At 40.8% G+C, this 14,188-nt stretch overlaps 2 protein-coding genes across 2 annotated transcripts in view; both read right to left on the bottom strand.

Annotated features, from left to right (window-relative positions):
- The window catches only part of LOC115424359 (cytosolic phospholipase A2 gamma), a 43,098-nt gene extending 39,464 nt beyond the window's left edge, over nucleotides 1-3,634 (bottom strand). Inside the window, exon 1 of the mRNA XM_030141569.1 lies at nucleotides 3,274-3,634. The gene's annotated coding sequence lies outside the window, so the exon portion shown is untranslated. The remainder of the gene's footprint in view (nucleotides 1-3,273) is intronic.
- A 5,701-nt stretch (nucleotides 3,635-9,335) lies between these two features.
- timm29 (translocase of inner mitochondrial membrane 29) lies at nucleotides 9,336-14,083 on the bottom strand. Its single transcript, XM_030141600.1, has 2 exons — nucleotides 13,892-14,083; nucleotides 9,336-10,209 (listed from the first exon to the last, which is right to left on the bottom strand). Exons 1-2 carry the CDS (start codon nucleotides 13,995-13,997, stop codon nucleotides 9,554-9,556), a joined length of 762 nt encoding a protein of 253 aa, XP_029997460.1. The 5' UTR covers nucleotides 13,998-14,083; the 3' UTR covers nucleotides 9,336-9,553.
- Between the last annotated feature and the right edge of the window lie 105 nt (nucleotides 14,084-14,188).

Below are 14,188 nucleotides of genomic sequence, written 5' to 3'. Positions count from 1 at the left end.
TGCTTGGTTTATTCACCTTTTAATGGCACAAAAGCTCTGAAAATGTGACAGTGTTAAACAGAAAAGTGACATTAGCAGCAGTATTGTCAGTGTAATGAGGTACATAAGTAGGCCAACATACAGTGGAAGTGAAAGGCTGATAGAAGCTCATGGCGTAACTGTCGGGTCATGTGACAATGGAGGAGGGGGAGGGAACAGCAATGAGGAGGGGGGCGGGTCAAGGGTGAGCGGAGAGAATAAGACGAGTGGGTGGTTTGTGTGTGAGGTGGGGGGGGGATGCCTGTCTGGGTGAGAGGAGTGTTGATCGATTCCAGGCTTGGTATTTTCCAGACAGGCTGAATGGTAAAGGTCAAAGGTCAGCCGCTCTTGTTTCCTATGAAAAAGAGGCTGTGTGTGTTTGTGTCTGCGTCTGTGTGTTTTCATGCTTATGTGTGGTAGCAAATATGCATGAATGTTTGCTCGACATCGTGTTAAAAGCATGTTTTCAGATCTCCAGTCATATGATTGAATCAGACTCTGCTTTAAAGCTAAATAAAGTATAAGAACATGTGTCGATGTGTGAAAGGATCTGTGGATTTATTGTGTGTAAATTCAGCTGAGGTTGTTTGTTACCTACACTTTGTCTAATAATCCTGTTCATAAAAGATCGATCATCATTTTTGTTTTATCATTAAAAGAAAAAAATCACACTGTATTTAATGAAAGAACATCACTAATGAGTCAACCTCAAATATTTACAATGACAAAATTATTAAATCTGCTTATGAGAATTCCAAAATTTACTCATCTTTTTACACTTCATCCATTAATTCTGAAGGATCCTCTAACAGAAAACACTGTTAAAAGTTAATTTAAAAAAAAAAAAAAAACAGCAAACATCAGTGAACAGCTACAAACTGTTAACACTGATCTCAACCAGAACACAGTATGCAGGCAGGTGGGTTGTTGTCTTGCTCAAGGGTATGCTAGGAAAAAATCTAAAAATACTTCTGGAAGCGACTGGGATCAAATATAATACACGCTTACTCACAAATGTTTTGTACGTGTGCATTTAAGTGTGTGTTTGTGTTCAGCTCCACCCAGACCAACTACACACTGACACACCGATGACAACACATGAAACAACACTCTGTTGTCAAATGCAACAAAGACGGATCCTTCAACCTTTAGACCCACACCTTTAATCTTTGAAGCAAATATGTATTGTCATCACACAGAAACCTAGACAGATAGAAATTCATCCTCACGGATGGCGCTGTCTTCAAAGCAGGATCAAGTAACAGCAGACAAAACACACAATTAACACCACTGACCTACACACACTAAGAATACACACAATTACACATGCAAAAGTCTGAGGAACACACACAGTCATATATAGAAACATGTCTAACGCTATGTCAAGGTCATATGTGATGCATCCTATACATGTATGAGTGTGTGTGCATGCACGGCTGCCTCTCAATGTGTCTGACTGAGGAGACAGATTGTGGTGGCTGGACAGGGAGGTAAAGAAAAAGGAGGGGGAGGGTAAAGACAGACATCGGGGGGGAAGTGGGTGCGATCGGGAGGGGGTGAGGGAGTGAACAACTGAGTGAGTGAGTGGTGGTCCTCATGGCCTCTTCCTCCTTCCTTCCTCACTCTACCACTTGCTCACTCCCCCTCCCCCACCTGGGACTTGAACCCGTGACCCCCCGGTGAATGAGTTCAAGGGAGGCTCCGCCATTACTGGGGGGGGGGGGGGGGGGGGGGCTGCTCTGAGTTTGTGTGAACGAGAGTGTCTCAGTTGGATTGTCACGTTTGTTGTAATTAGAATTTTGTAAAAGTTTTTGGAATGTTATGAATTTCTGTATTAAACTGTAGTTCTGATTTAGAAGTACACAGCATTGTTAATAAGTTATACAAACATGCTACATTAAATATTTGTTTAAAATTATGGTGACTTTAACCTGTTTATACATTTTGGAAGCAGCTCATTTTATTGAGAGTAAGATTTTTAGGATTAGGTCATGGTTAGGGTTAGAGTTAGATGTATTGGAATTACAGGTAGGTTTAAGAATAGTCTTCATAAAATGAATGTACATTAATGTAATTGACCATATCCACTCTGTACGAATAATGTTTGCATTACTTTAAGTTTAAACATTAAAGGTTGTCTTTTGTTAGTATTAGGGTTAGACATCTCATGATCATAGTTATAGTCACGGTTAGCTTCCACAAAAATATTTTGAGTCAGTGTAGGCTAATCAAACACAAACTCAATGTAGGAATTGTGGGGATGTAAAACTAATCCCAATACAAATCTGAGGGTTAAGACTACTTTTATGGTACTAAAGACCTAGGGTTAGGTGTATAGTTATGAAATCTGCACAAAATGAATATAAGTCACTGGAATGTCCTGTAAGTGAATGAAAGCCCAATATACGGATGTATACGTATGTGTGTTGTTTTAGCATTAACATTGGGGTTAAAGCTGGGTTATGTTCATGCTGTTACAGTTAAGGTAAGCATACATGTCTGTGTGTGTGTGTGTGTGTGTGTGTGTGTGTGTGTGTGTGTGTGTGTGTGCATGTCTATGTGTCATGTCAGAGGTAATAGAAATGGTGATGCCCCCCACCCCCCCTCCCCGGGTTTGCTGCTGGGTGTGTGACCAAGTCTGCATCGGGTACCTGGCCCAGACTGGATCAATACTTTAATCTAATTGTCATTCACTTCCACTGGGACATCCAAACACACAAACACACACACACACACACACACACACACACACACATACAACATGTATGTCTGTGCAGACATATGTACAGTTGTATGGACATAAAGTCCTAAAAAAAAAGCAAATACACATTTGCAAAAACACCTCCTTGTCACAACCACAACAGGAGAAATCATGAATGAAAATGATCATTGTATGGAGTCACTCTGTAGCATCCATCCACTACCTCCTCTACCTCCTGTGTCTCCTTTACTCCTTTCCTCTTTTACTCCTTTCTTCCTCTCCTCCATCCACTTCCTCCCTCCACTCTGGGCGTTCCTCCTGCCGTTGCATCATTCACATTCACATTCACATTCGCGCACATCAGTGTCTGCAAACATCCGCTGACACGCCGTCACATCTCATCCATGTCTGCCGGCAGCAGCCTCTCCCATGGACTGACAATGGAGCATGGATGTGTGTGTGTGTGTGTGTGTGTGTGTGGGGGGGGGGGGGGGGGGTGCTGCCGCATACACAGCCTGGATAAACGGACAGAATGAAGGTGCAAACGGACTTACCCAACATCCTCTTCTGCAGGAGCGGTGTCTCCGTCTGTGCGTTTCTGCATTCCTCTGTCTGTACACCTTCTACCCCCCCTATGCCCCCCCCCCCCAATTCTTATTCTCATCTTTCACTCCTCATCTCCAATCCTTCATCACTTCCTTCCCTCTCCGTCCTCTTCGTCTCCCGTTTCTCACTCATTTCCCGGTTCGTTCTTCTTCCTCTCCGGTGTCTTCGTCCTCCCCCTCTTCCTCCTGCTGTAAACTGCAGACTGTCTGAGAAAAGAGAAAGGAGAAGAGACAGAGACAGACCAGCAGGAGCAGAGGAGCAGGAGGAGGACTGGACTAAGTGCAAACCAGGACATTCAGCCTCTGTCACTTTGAATGAATATTGTGAACACTCGGCTTTTCTCCTCCCCCTTTCCTTTCTCTCTCTCTCTCTCTCTCTCTCTCTCTGTGTGAGTGTGTGTGTCTACCGAGCAGTCACCCCTCCTCCACCCAACCTCTCTCTCTCTCTCTCTCTCTCTCTCTCTCTCTCTCTCTCTCTCTCCCGCTTTCCCTCCTTCGCTATCTCCACCTCCTTTTCCTCCTCCACTTCCTCTTTCTCCCTCCTTGCTCTTCCTCATTCTTTTCTTCCTCCTCTTCCGCCTCCTTTTTCTTCCTCCTTCCTCTTCCTCTTCCTGCTCCTTCTTCCTCTTCCTCCTTATAATTCCTCCTTCTCTCTGTCCTCCTCTTCCTCCTGCTCCCTTCTTGCGGCCTTCAAACATGTTCTCACTCTAGGACTGACTGACATAGAGCTGTACTCACTGACCCCCCCCCCCCCCACACACACACACACACACACAGACACACACACACACACAGACACACACACACACACACTCCTCCTCTAAAAACACACATAACTTGTCCCTCCCCAGACCCAGACAGTTAACCCTTTTCATGCAGCTGCACATCCTGTCTGTTTATCACCTTTAAATGTCATCAGCGACAATTTGGACAAATCCCTACACCTCAAAAAAGTGTAAGTACACTGAAAAAATGGAAAGCATAATTATTTTATTAGAAAAGTAATTCCAATTTAAGAAAATATTTATCTCATTAAGATGTTCAACACAATGTGGAGATAGATTTAAAGGTCCACTACGTAATAGCCACAAATTGTTTTGTTCAAATGTGAAGTTTATGTTGGAGTCAGTGTTGAGTTGGAAGCTGTTTCCATCTTTAACCTATCAGTAGTTTTGTACAGTGATGCCACTGTACAGTCACTGACACATTTTGTTTTCACAAGATTTTTTCACATCTGTCTGTGGTTGTGGAATAAAGGAACCCAGAGTGGTAATATTTTATGCAAAATATGAAATTAATGTCTCACATGTAGCATGTAAATATTTAGAATCCATCAGATAGATAGATAGATAGATAGATAGATAGATAGATAGATAGATAGATTCATTCATTCATTCATTCATTCATTCATTCATTCTTAGGCAGCAGTGAGCCCAGGATCCTGTTTATTTTGGTAGAATCTGAGCAGATGATAAAGTGCATTTTGGTATTAAGATATCTAAAACCATACAAAAGAAAAGCGGACATAAAAAGATACCTGTCTTTGTCCAAATTTGCTAATGATTTGCTAATGATAAGATAGAGGAAGGAGAATGAAAATCCTACTACTGTGGAAAAGTACATCCACCATGCCATCAGGTGAGAGAAGCATCAAGAGGCCCTGGAGAATATGGTAGTAAGTGGAAGGACTTTCACCAAAGAACAACTCAGATCATGGTCATACAAATCAGTGTACACACTGTTACTGTGGACATGAGCTGCCGAGGCAGCAGTCAGCATAGAAATGGAGTTAGATAACGTGAACAAACCAGACTCCAACACAAACTTCACACACACACACACACACACACACACACAAACGTATGTAAATCTCACATATTGAACCTTTAAATGAGAAACTGATTTTCAGGCAAAGTAATGTATATCAAATACAAATATCTGTAGGTCACAATCCCATATACAGGATTATGTACATAAACTATAAAAGATTTGTTCTGTGAAATATTCATAATTGCCCTCCTGCGAAAATTGGAAAATGTGGCAGTCGGTATCTCACAAATCACTCTAACTTCTGTCATATCACTATCACACATAAGATGTGATGAAATAAGCTTTACATCTAATGAATTTACATATATTCTTTTATAAGTGAAGGGTTGATGAATTCTGAAATCTAGTCTCTACACTGTACAAAACACTGTAAAACCACAACAGTTTTGTTTAATTTTGCTGTCTAGGGATATGTTTGACAAAATACACTTAATAAACTCAGGTACAGATCTAAACAGTAATCTTTCAAATCTGTGAATACTTAAACAGTGAAACAGTACAACAGTGAACCATGTGACACTGTATTAACTGTTGTGAGTTCACTCGGTTCATTAATGTTCATGAAATTGCTTTGATTCAAATGTATCCATATCCATTAAACCCCTGTGCTCTTTAGTCCTACTTCCATTTTTACTGTGCCTATATCCTCCTCCTCTGTCCTCTTCTGTTTCTTCTCTCCCCACTCTGCAACGTCCTCCTCCTTCCTTGGTTACATATTGATTAGCAGTGTGTGTGTGTGTGTGTGTGTGTGTGTGTGTGTGTGTGTGTGTCATTGTTCGTATATTTGTGTGTACATATGAGTCTGGTCCTGCTGTGGTCAATGAGGTCAACATGGTGGCCAGACAAGCATCCCCCATCCCCCCTTGTTTTCTCCTCCATCACCTCCTGCTCTCTCTCTCTCTCTCTCTCTCTCTCTTGCTCTCTCTCTCTGTCTCAGGGTTAGCGACCATATTCAAGGTAAAGAAAGCGATGAACGACAACATCAGCCTCTGGCATGAACTAACAGTTGGGTTGATAGCAGCTGACAGAAAACAAATATATGCACTTTCCGATTGTAGAACATTATCACATTGTGACATGACGGAGTTAGGGGTGTTAGTGTTAGGATAGGGTTGGAGCAGATGATCATGAATCAAATAGTGTGAAACAAAGAAGTAAATGAGGGAAGCTTGAACACCTTTAAAGATCAATATGATCAATCATTTTGATGTGATACTATGGAACAACCAGTCTTAACAAGCTCACAGAAGTGCTACTGTTACCACTGGAATGGCTTAAATAAAAACCACATTTCCCATATTTACTTCATTAACACCTAAACAATGTGAAATAATGTATCATCATTCATTTAAGGTTCATAAATGTGGATGTACTTTAATATGCTTTGACAATAGTCTAGCAATATGCTCTCTATACCATGTTTTTGAAAGACCACCTGACAGTCACCGCCCTCACTGACCCCTGCGACCGCCAGACCCCGCTGTCTGAAGGGGAGGGGGGCAGGATGGATGGGAGCACTGGGGTCGATAGAGGCCAGAAGGTAAAGATGGAGGGTGATGAAGAGAAAGGATACGATGCCAGAGGAACCAAATGGAGACAAAGCAGCGGCAGATATTCAGCTCTTAGAATATGAGCATTTATTTTCAGATATTTAAACACAAAACATAAACCTAGAATCTCAATCAAACAAGAAATACGCTGCACACACTATTTCTAAATGTATTAAAATGAATGACATCATAATGAATTTCAGCCACAGCACATTTGCACATTCCTACTAAATTGTCTGAGTTTTCCAATCAAAGTGTTGTTATTGTTGGTGAATTGTCCTATAAATGAGGTGATATGTGTCCAAGGTGAGAACACATGCCACTATTTGCTACTGGATGTTCTTCAGAAATGAAGCTATTGTGAAATCCACCTGTAGGGTTGGACATTTCTATCAGACTTCCGGTCCAAAATGACGCCTGCTTTAGTGTCTTATAGTGTAATACTACTGATGGCCACTAGATGCTAAATACCTTTTTTGAGCAAACTCCCCTTTACGTTATCATGGGGGGGGTTACCACCGAAGACTGGGGAGGGTACCGCGATGTAGGTGATTTGCCACTGACATAACATGCAACTTGATATTGATACTTAGATGGGCTAATGCCCCCATGTTGGTTTCAGTGCCCCCTTCACAGCTTTCTCGTTCCAAATGCCCCCCTGACAGCATCCCAACACCCCCTGGGGTTGAGAAACATTGCCACAGATTATATATTGAGTACAGACTAGACTACTGAATGATTTTGTTGAGTAAATCTTTGTTTGCCATTCACTTTGTCAATAAGTTTAACATTTAGCACTAGCTCAGCCATCCCTCCTGTTCTCCTAACTCCACCCTTTTGTCCAAATAAGGTCACATGTGGGACACATGATAGTAACTCCATCCACTTCTTATATACATATAGTCTTTGATTTACTTCATCAAGGCAATAAATGAAAGAGATATGCATGACTGAACTGGTTCGTTTGTGAATATATGTTCATTCCACATAATTCAGGCCTAAAATATGACACTGTTACAATGATTTGGTCCAGACACGGCATTCAGGAAAGGTAGTCCTTTAGGAGCAAAAAAGGTACAAGGAACATTAGTTTATCCTGAAATACTGTCATTCATCTGAAGCTGAGAGAAGCACATGGGGGTTATTACAGAGAACCTTTGTAAATTAAATATTCGCCAATGGGATGATGGGATACACTTTAAAGCTCCACCGACCATTTGATGTTAAGATTAAATTGTTCTGCCAAATAACTTATAACAGAAAATTAGCTCTTATTTTTATTCCAATAATCATCATTAGATAGTGTTTATCATATAGTTACATAGATAGTAGAGGTTTCTATTAATGGCACTAACAGCTGCAGTGTTAGTATAGCCACTGGTAGTAACTGTATTTGAAGTAGTAGTATTAGCAGTTATGGGTAGTTGTACTCGTTATTGATAGTTATTTTAATAACAGCAATTCTAGTTTTTAACAATTATAGTTCAGTTTGCTGTTCATCCATGTGTCTCCCCTTATTTCCTTCCTTCTCCCCTCTTCCTACTTTTTCTGTCTCTCTTTCTTCCTTTAACCCAAGCTGGTCAAGGCAGACAACCATCCTCTAGAGCCAGGGTCTGCTCGAGGTTTCAACCTGACTGTTAAAAGGAAGTTTTTCCTTGCCACTGTCACCAAGTGTTTACTCCCAGAGGATTCTGTTGGTGTCTGTGAACTGGCTTAAGGGTCTAAATGTAAAGTGTTACAACATAACTTTTGTAATGATGTGGCTCTGTATAAATAAAACTGGATGAATTGATTGAATTTGTTAATAGATCATTTTAAAATGTCTGCTGCCTTTTGTGTTAGTATTGTAATGTTACTAAAATATCTAATCAATGATTCAGAAGAAGATGACCCACATCACACAACATGTTCTCAGCAAGTTCTTTATCACACACCTGATCCTTTCTGGGGTGAATACTTTACAAAGGTCTTGCTGGAGATTTCCACTTGAGCAAAACTAAGCATCTGGATAGAAGGGTATGTAAAACCAATTCCAAAACCAACAGCAATCATGGACGGTCTGGGAACATTATATTTCAGGAGGATTGCTCTATAATTGCAACTTTTTTTCCAGCATTTTAGAAGCTTTCATTTTGTCCAAGTCTCTCTGACACATGGTACTTTACATTTAACTATGGAACAATGCCCCGTTTTGTTTCTTATATTTTCTCTTCCAGGACATGGTACATTGCCCAACATCACTGTAAATGAACCAGTCAGTCAATCCTCCAACCCACCCCCACCAGATATTAAAGCCTCTGGATGCAGCAGTTGCTTCAACTGAAACTTGCATTGGCTCTGCCTTACGTCGTACTGTTGCGCCCTCTGGTGGCAGAGTCTAAAAACAGCACCGGACAAGGTGGAATCAGGTGAATTTTGTTTGTAAAGATCTTACAAAGGCTTATAAACTGATAATTACTAATTAATTACTGACTTTACTTTATCTATGTATTCTGGCTTTTGGAACATTAACTCAAAATGTAGAAAATGAGCTAAATCTGAAAATGTATTCAATAAAATGGAAATACTGAAAAATGTACTTCAGCTAACAATGTTAAATTACACTTTTGAGACAGAAGAAAAACTCAAATGTATATGACAGTGGTATTTATTATGGTATACTTCATTACTGTTGTATATTTATGTAGGAAAGTAAACAGATGTGAGACATGAAAGTGAGAGTTCAGGATAGGCGACATCAAAAAACTCATTTTCTGTACTTTTTGCAGTATTTTCTTGATGTTAAAAGTTTATTTCCTCAATATATTGTCTTAGTTGTCTCAGTTTTTCAGATTGATTGTGTTTTCCTTTCAGTTGTTCTGAACTTGTTTCTCTCCACTGACATTGTCTTCGTTCCCCTCCATGGTTTTAGTCTCTTTGGCCTCATCCTCCACGTTCACTGCCAACCACGACTCTTTGTGTAGCCTCTCATTCATTTCCACATCCTGAACACTAGGCGGTGATGTGGCCTGCATGTGTGCCGGCAGATGCTTAAACTCTTCCTCATTTACATCGAAGTCCTTCATCTTTGAGTCCAGGATCCACCAATGGCCGACAAAGCCCACGTCAAGCAGCCGCCGGGGGAGCTCCATCCAGGGCACTGACAGGTTGGAGCAGCGGGCCTCATACAGTGCCGTGTCTGGGTCGTAGTCTGCTCGGTACACTAGTGACAGGAGGCCCAGGCTGGCATGGCGAAGGCAGCCTTCGTTATGGAGTTTGACCAGATTCTGAACATGGCCGTCAGAGGTTCCGTTCCGGATCCAGGGCGAAAGTAGGGCCAGCTGGTTGGAGCGCTCCAGCAGCACTGCCTCGAAAGACGACCAGTCTGGTTTGGTGTGGAAACAGGCCCAGGCCCCTCCTAGCAAAGTACCATACACGGAGGCTTTGAGTGGACGCTCACGGGCTCCGACGACCATGTCCTTGCACGCATCTTTGTAATCCGACAGCAGACTGCGACACCACACACCTGAAAACAAACAACACAAACTTTAGTCTGTGAAGGCCCCAGAAGACATGAGTTTTGTTGTTAAATTACTTAAAACTGTATTTTTGCATATTAAGGTTTTTTTTTCATTGAATATAGAAATGATCAATATTAGTCACTATTGTTTTGTGTGTAACATAACAATACAGTAACTGTACATTTAATAACGATGCATCATTAAGTAACTGTACTACATCACATTTTGTAATTTTCTTCTATCATGTGGAACAATTCGTGTTTGGAGTTTCAGATGTGTTTGTGTCACATTCATGTAGGTCAATCTGACCAAAAGATCATATCAAGTCCTTTAAGGTAAAACAACCTGAATTCCAATATTCTCATTTCTCATAAAACGGAACCAAACTCAATTGATAGTTGGAGTGATAATTTTTGTTGTTGTATCTGACTAGAATGTTTGTATTTTTGCAACATTTTGGACTGAAATCATATCAATAATGATAATGAATTATTAAGTAGACACTAATCCACATTTTCATGTACAAACTAAGGATAGGCATTTCAAGTAAAAATATTAAATGACAATCACTAGGAATGGATTGTTACTATTCAATGACTGAGGGTTCTGAGGGGACTGAGGTTGCAGTTGTATATTAAAGGTGGGGTCTGAGATGTTTTCCTGGAGCATTTTTAACTATATTGCTTAAAATCCCCTAAATGCTCTAAAACAAAAATTTTAAAAAATTAGTCACCTGTGAAACGGACAGGACTGAAAAAACACCATCCAACCATTTTGAGCGCCCACTCAAAATGACTGAATGGTGATATGTCTATCAAACTCAACTGTCATTCGCCCCTCCCCCCTCTGCGCGTACCCCTCTTCATGCATGAATCGCGAGTTCTCAGAGGCTGGTAGCGTTTGTACAGGAAGCAAAGCCAGAGCCAGAGCTTGGCTATATTAGCTATATTAGGATGGAAAGTTCACCAGCAAACTGTTCAGTCACTAACATAAATCAGTAGGAAATGCAATGTTAGTCAGATAGGTATGAACTGGGGCTGTTCTGTAAGACCGGCGAGGTTGGAGGAGACTGAATAAGGTATGCATGGATACGCCAGCCGGAGCCTCAGCCGGGGTCGGAGCTGGGGCTGAGGCTGTAGCCGGCGTCAGAGCCTGAGTTGGGGCCGTACGGGGATGGGGCCGGGGACGGAGCAGAGCCTCAGCTGGCGAATTGTTGCTGTGTATCGCTCGTGAACCCTCGGGAACAAGCATTGCGTGTGCCAGTACTCTGGAGGCGTGGCTTCGGGGGGATGTCTGAAGAAAGGGGTTTGGACTTTTGAACTGAGTATTTTAAAAATGTAGCTTGCTTGAACTGTTTTTCTAAGATCTCGGACCCCACCTTTAAGGTATTGCATTTGTAAATATGCTGCTAGTAAATCACTGTTTGATCATTGTTATCTGTCTAACAACATACAATAAGTCGATTGCAGTGTGGACTATATAACACATATAACAGGAGTGGACTTGAATAGAGGCGAAGCAGATTGAACAGGCTAAAACACTAAACTACTAAACTCTGACTGCTGCCTCTGTCACAGAAAAACAGCTAAGCAATACTTGATAAACTTTGTTCACTGTAGTGTTGGCAGGTTCATTGTCTGTTTATTCTGTCATGTGTCCATTGCATTGGAATGAGCATTTAGTGTTGATCCACCAGAGGGCGCTGCACTGAATTAACATAATGGCCAAATACCACAAAGAAGAGAATAGTTTTTTGGAGAGAAGAAGAAGAAAGTCAATAATAATAATAATAATAATAATAATAATAACAAACATGGCAACAACAGAGGAGGTGTTACTAATGTTGATAAGGAAAGGGGTAGTTGTACATATGTCACTCTTTGAAAAGTTCCGCTATGTCTGGAAATTCTTCTTTCAAAAACTAGCCTATACTCTTCTTCATGGCATTTGGCCAGGATATTACTGCAGAGCAGCGCCCTCTGGTGGATCCACGCCAAATGCTCATTCCAACACAATGGACAAATGGAAGAATAAAGACAGTGATGTTTGAGAAGATTTGAAAGGGACAAACCTGTTTATACACGTAAATGGACCTTTAGTAAAATACTGTAATTACTCTATCAAATGGACTATTTAAAATGAGTATTATTACAAACTAACCTCATGAGAGAGCCCGGTTCGGGACCTTCAATACAGTATGGAGGTGTACCGAACGAATACATATAGCCTATGTGAAGAACACAAACACTCGCCTGAAGTTTCCACACAAACCTTGAAGCAGACCACACACAGTATGAGCAGGGTGACCGCGAGCAGAACCAATGAGCAATATTTAATATCCAAGACAGACATTTAAGCAGTCCACACACCATACGCATGCTGAACGTAAACCAGTATGGCAGCTCAGAGCAGTGTCACAGGTACAAAGCCAGAGTTGAAGACCCTCCGTCTTCTCTAAGGTCTTCGATTTGGGAGCATTTTCGGATACCCTGTCAGTTATGTTAATGGAGAGAGACAAGTCGACAAAATAAGAGCAGCGTGCTGGCATTGTTTTGTGAAGATTGGTTATATTTAAAGTTTTTTAAAACAATAAAATTGGTCTCTTTCAACTTTACCGAAAACGTATCGAAAATGTAAACCGATGAACTCTGTACCGAAATGTACTGAACCGATATTTTTCTGTACCGTTACATCCAAAATATATATAATGTTTAGTAAAAGTATGTTATTATTTTTGAATGATAATAAATACATATTATATTATAATAATTAATAACTCTTTGCTTTGGTTCTAAAAGTGGCCACATTAGTGAAGTTACACTGTATTCATTGTATTAGTACATGATGGTAAGTAAGTAAGTAAGTAAGTAAGTAAGTAAGTAAGTAAGTAAGTAAATAAATAAATAAATAAATAAATAGTTTTAAGTAATTTGAAGCATTTATAATGTTAATTTTGCTTAGGCTTCTAGGGGGCAAAAAAGCCCCGGGCTCTGCCCCTGGATTCCACCATACTCCTGACATATTTTTACTGTCTTCAAATTGGTATTTGCGTTTTATGATATCTCAAATAAGTAATATGATGGCTCTATTCTATTTCAATAAACTACACCTGCACATTTGTAAAAGCTGCCTCTCAAACGTTATGTCTGGGGGACCTGTGCTCATATGAACTGGACATCTCTCCGTTTGGACTGGTACTCTGATTTAATAAGAGGCATTTTAAAGCACATCTTCTAAGACTGACAAGAAACACAATATAGCATGTGTTACTATTTCGGATATGTTTAAGACAATTTTTTAACGGGCAAAATAATCACAAGACGAATCCATAATATGAAGTTGTAAATACTATCAATTGTTAAAATACAAAGTTATAGCATTTCCAAATCAGCTAAAGAGAAAATACACTGCATAATATCCAGCACTGTGTGACAGCAGAGAAGAATCAAGTAGTGATATGATATTTACCCTAAACTCCAGTTAAACCGCATCACTGTAGCTTTACATCACCGTTATTCCTGTTTCGTTATTGAGACAGCGGTGCCAACTAACTTCAGTTTACCTTATTTACAGACTCAAACGACCAACTGCTGAGGGTGTGGGTCACTAACATGAAGGACCAGTCAAACCCATGCTGTTGGTGTAGCCTTAGCTAGCTCAGCTGAACATCTCCCCTCAGTTTCTTACCGGCTTTACTGTTTTTCAGCCTCTCCCAGCGGCTTTTTGCGACCGGAGCTGCGGCTGTTTCTGCCGCAGCGCAGAGCATCCTCCTCGTTATGCGAAACCAAGCCATCTCGGCTGGTTTTACTTACTCCAACGGTCACCTTCACTGTGAAGAAATCATCCTGACAAACAAGAGGGCGGCTCACATGGAGCCAAAATGGCGGTCGGTGGTTCAATCTGTATTATCTTCCGCCACAAAGAGATAACGCACAAACGTTCCGAGATGGTACATTGCCACTGCATACTGTTTATAATGCATAA

This window comes from Sphaeramia orbicularis, chromosome 8, assembly GCF_902148855.1.
Source record: "Sphaeramia orbicularis chromosome 8, fSphaOr1.1, whole genome shotgun sequence".
Lineage (NCBI taxonomy): Eukaryota > Metazoa > Chordata > Actinopteri > Kurtiformes > Apogonidae > Sphaeramia > Sphaeramia orbicularis.
This window is presented reverse-complemented; position numbering and strand designations above follow the sequence as displayed.

Excerpts from the sequence above, each read along its gene's own strand:
- timm29 (XM_030141600.1), bottom strand. The coding sequence starts at position 13,997 with ATGGCTTGGTTTCGCATAACGAGGAGGATGCTCTGCGCTGCGGCAGAA. Across the intron at positions 10,210-13,891 it reads GCTGAAAAACAGTAAAGCCG|GTGTGTGGTGTCGCAGTCTG; the intron begins GTAAGAAACTGA and ends GTTTGTTTTCAG.